Source organism: Rhinopithecus bieti, unplaced genomic scaffold (assembly GCF_001698545.2).
Source record: "Rhinopithecus bieti isolate Rb0 unplaced genomic scaffold, ASM169854v2 scaffold_13689, whole genome shotgun sequence".
In the NCBI taxonomy this organism is placed as follows: Eukaryota; Metazoa; Chordata; class Mammalia; order Primates; family Cercopithecidae; genus Rhinopithecus; species Rhinopithecus bieti.
Window position 1 is genome coordinate 489958 of NW_016808044.1, and position 4170 is coordinate 494127.

The 4170-nt window shown below is 40.1% G+C and overlaps 1 protein-coding gene across 3 annotated transcripts in view; it reads left to right on the plus strand.

The window, feature by feature from the left end:
• IDO2 (indoleamine 2,3-dioxygenase 2) overlaps positions 1-4170 on the plus strand; it is a 76729-nt gene that overhangs the window by 17767 nt on the left and 54792 nt on the right. For all 3 annotated transcript variants that reach the window (XM_017885332.1, XM_017885333.1, XM_017885334.1), the window contains exon 3: positions 1757-1852. In XM_017885332.1, the coding sequence (XP_017740821.1) occupies positions 1757-1852 (96 nt within the window). The remainder of the gene's footprint in view (positions 1-1756; positions 1853-4170) is intronic.

Below are 4170 nucleotides of genomic sequence, written 5' to 3' on the forward strand. Positions count from 1 at the left end.
TGGCTGGGTCATATGGTACATCTAGTTCTAGATCCTTGAGGAATCGCCATACTGTTTTCCATAATGGTTGAACTAGTTTACAATCCCACCAAGAGTGTAAAAGTGTTCCTATTTCTCCACATCCTCTCCAGCACCTGTTGTTTCCTGACTTTTTAATGATTGCCATTCTAACTGGTGTGAGATGGTATCTCATTGTGGTTTTGATTTGCATTTCTCTGATGGCCAGTGATGATGAGCATTTTCATGTAACTTTCTAGGCTCGTCTTTCATCATCCTTTTGATGCAGGATTTTCGGCTCCTTAGTTCAGCAGAATTCAGGATCTCATCTCATGACCAGGAAGAATTAGGCAGGTAGACATAAATGAAGGATGAAGATGATGCAATTTATTACGCGAAAGGGGAGCTCTCTGCAAAGAGAGGGGTTTCTCCAGCAGGCTCCCACCTCACAATGGAGTACCAGGACTTTCACAGGCAAGCTGAAAAGGCTAGGCTCCTCCCTAGCGTAAGGCACGAATTCCTGGTGGTTGCACCAGTTTTCCTAGTATGCATGTGGGCGTGCCCAAGCAAACCATAGGTAGCATCAGAAAAGGCAACATTTGATTACTTAAAAGGCATTATTCAGAAAGAATCAATTGGGAAAGGGTGGGCCAACAGGGAAAGTTTTCCCTCTGTGTCACGGGTTTCATCTGGGACCAGGAATCTGGTCTTTCAGCCTTTGGACTGTTTTGGGCTTGAAGGTGAGGTTTCACAGGGACCCCTCCCTATCTGCCTAGGCATCTGTCTGCCTCTTGCCTCTATCACTTTCTCTTGAGTTTTATATTTTAGCAACACTGAGTCATCTGTGTCCCAGGAAGCACCCATATCTGTTTATCTGCTGTCCCCTCTGTCTTTACTACCTTCCCTACTTCACATTTCAACCCAAAAAAGTCACTTCTCCTCCAAAAATTGGGATCATCTGTCATNCTGCCTCCCAAAGTGCTGGGATTACAGGCTTGAGCCACCGCGCCCGGCCTTCTGTCATATTTTTATGAATATTTCCCTTTAATTCCTCACAACAGCTGACAGAATTAACTACTTCCTCTTCTTTGCAAGTTCTTTGGCTTACACAGATATCAGTAATTAAACATATTTTACCGCATTGGCAAATATCTGACTAATGTGTTTTTCTCCTGTACTAGAGCATATGCTCCTTAGTCATCTGTGTATATGAGGTGAGCACATGGCCTATGTAGCATATGGTGCATTCTCAATGTTCGTTCAACATGCAGAGAAAAGTAATCTACATTTTCTCTATTTTCTACTTCCTCAACACACTAACATTTGAATCCTGCTTCTATGACCCTGACCTAAATTTCTATTAAATGTACATAGATAAACTAATATGTATTTGTGACTTCCTAATATTGTTTTGATTTTTAGAGAGGTCAATCTTACTTTAACTCTGTAGTGATGCATTCGACCTTCTGATGATTCTCTACTTCTGTGAAATCCTCTACTGTCTTGACTTCTATAGGGTCATTCTATTCAAGCTCATTGAATGTCTGTCACTATGTTTTTGATCTGTATTGCTGCAATTAGTTCCTCTATCTGCCTTGTGAATATTCTCCATTGTGCTAATCTAGGCTTTCTTCTTTTACTTTTCATGTTACCTCATTGACTTGAATTCCCCTGAAGACTGAAATGTGAAAATAGCTATTCCCGGAAGCCCCTTTCCAGAGAGGTCTAAAATATTTACATGTTTCTATTTTAAATGCAGAAAGAACTTCCAGATCATTACAGGTCTTGGATGGAAATTGCCAACAAACTTCCTCAATTGATTGATGCTCACCAGCTTCGAGCTCATGTGGACAAGGTATTGTTCTCTTCACCCCCTTATCACATTCTGTTTTCATCATCATACCACTTTTATTAGCCTTGCGGAAGTGTGTCAATTGGTCATTACCATTGAACTTATCAGCTAAGCTATCTCTACCTTCCCGGAAAACAGAATGACCCCTTCTGATACTGTGTTTTTCTAAGGTTTCCAGAGTCAGCACAAAACAATGCCTGTCACATACCAATCACTCACCAAATGTTTGTTTAAAGAAGAATCTGGGTGAGAATGATAAACTAATGGACAAGGTATGGCCTAGGAAGGCCAGCTTGGAAATTCTTAGGTTCCTCATTCCATGTGCGTGCTCAGGGCTCTGTTGTTGCTGAGGGGGTCTACCTTGATTTTGTCCTGGGTGTTATAGAATAGTTAAATGGAGGGAATTTCTGAATTATAAAATTGGCCACGGGTTCTACAGAAACATCCAATAAGCCTGTAAATTCCACAAAAGTATTTATTAGGCTGGTACAAAAGTAATTGCAGTTTTTGCCATTACTTTTAATGACAAAAACCGCAAATACTTTTGTACCAACCTAATAGCTACGTAACCCTGAAAAAGTTACTGAACTCTGTAATCCCACTTCCTTATTTATAAAATGTGAGAAACTCTGGTCTCATAGTATTGTTATGGGAACTAAATCACTTTCAAAGTGGCCCCTTTGTAGTTCTTGTCCTATTATAGCATTCAGTATACATTCATTACTTCCCTGTAGTCTCTTCTCCATCTGTCTTAATCTTACTAATTTGGAGTACCACATAATTGCAGAAGTCCACGAAAAGTTTTCTACTCTCCAAAATTCCCCTTTGCTGATGGATAGTATTGAATGTCTAGAATTACAAATTCTTTTTAAAATACTCATTGAATGCCTGCTCTGTGCAAAGCACTAGAACCCTGTAGAAGATGAATAAGGGACTGGCTTCAATGTCTATGAAGATAGCAAACTAAGCAGAGTAATTTCTTTGCCTGATAGATAAAATATTGTGTTGACAAGACCAAAGAAATCCAAAAATAAGAAAAAAATTAAGAAAATAACTGTAAGCACAGAAAAATAGAGAAAAGTTCCAATGATGGAATAAAAAAGGATTTTTTTGACCATATTAAGCAAATCATGTATAAAATCCAGAAATAAGTTTACAGGACCCATGTCAAGTATTTAACCAAAGCAGAAGGAGATCCCCATGAGTCTCCCTTTCCCATCTCAGAATAGCAGAGAAGAGAAGCAAGGGAAGCCTGGAACAGTTGGCAGGAGGGAGGTTAGAATTCAGTTTGTGAACTACGAGGTCCTCTGCCGCAGGCATTCACCAGGCTTTATTTGATTAAACTGCCATAAAAGAAGAGAAGGACTTGTCAAATTGGGGCTCCTCCTAGCACAGCATTGAAACCAGTCCCTATTATTTCTTGGCCTTTTGGCTAAAATTGAGTGTGAAATCCATCACCTAACATTTGTACTGGGTTTAGGCTGGGTGCAGTGGCTCACGCCTGTAATTCTAGCACTTTGGGAGGCCAAGGCTGGCGGATTGCCTGAGCTCAGGAGTTCGAGACCAGCCTGAGCAACATGGTGAAACCATGTCTCTACTAAAAATACAAAAAATTAGGCGGGTGTGGTGGCACATGCCTGTAGTCCCAGCTATTTGGGAGGCTGAAGCAGGAGAATTGCTTGAACCTGGGAGACAGAGGTTGCAGTTAGCTGAGATCATACCACTGAACTCCCTCTGGGCCACAGAGTGAGACTCTGTCTCAAAAAACAAAACAAAACAAACGAACTATATATATATATATATATAAATTTTTACTGGGTTTAGTAGTGTCTTCCTAGAAGTCATGTTCATGCATGATCTGTGAAAGTGGTCTTATTTGGAAATAGGATGTGTATAGATGTATTCACGTTAAGCTGAGGTGATACTGGATTAAATTCTATATGATGAGTGTTCTTATAAGAAGAGGAAAAATCAAACACAGGGACACAGACACAAGGGAAAACATCACGTGAAGATGGAGGTAGAATTGGAATGATGCATTGACAAGCCAAGATGTGCCAAGGATTGCTGGCAGCCACCAAGAGTTAGGAGAGAGGCATGGAACAGAATGGAACAAATTCTCCCTCAGAGGCTCCAGAAGAAACCAACCCTATTGATACCTTAATTTGGGACTTCTATTTTCCATAACTGTGGCAGAGTACATTTCTGCTGTTTTAAGTCATGCCATTTGTGGTCATTAGTTATGGTAGCCCATAAAACTAACACAACACTCAACACTCTTGGTCTCTATCACTTCTTTTTTTTTTTTTTTTTTTTTTTTT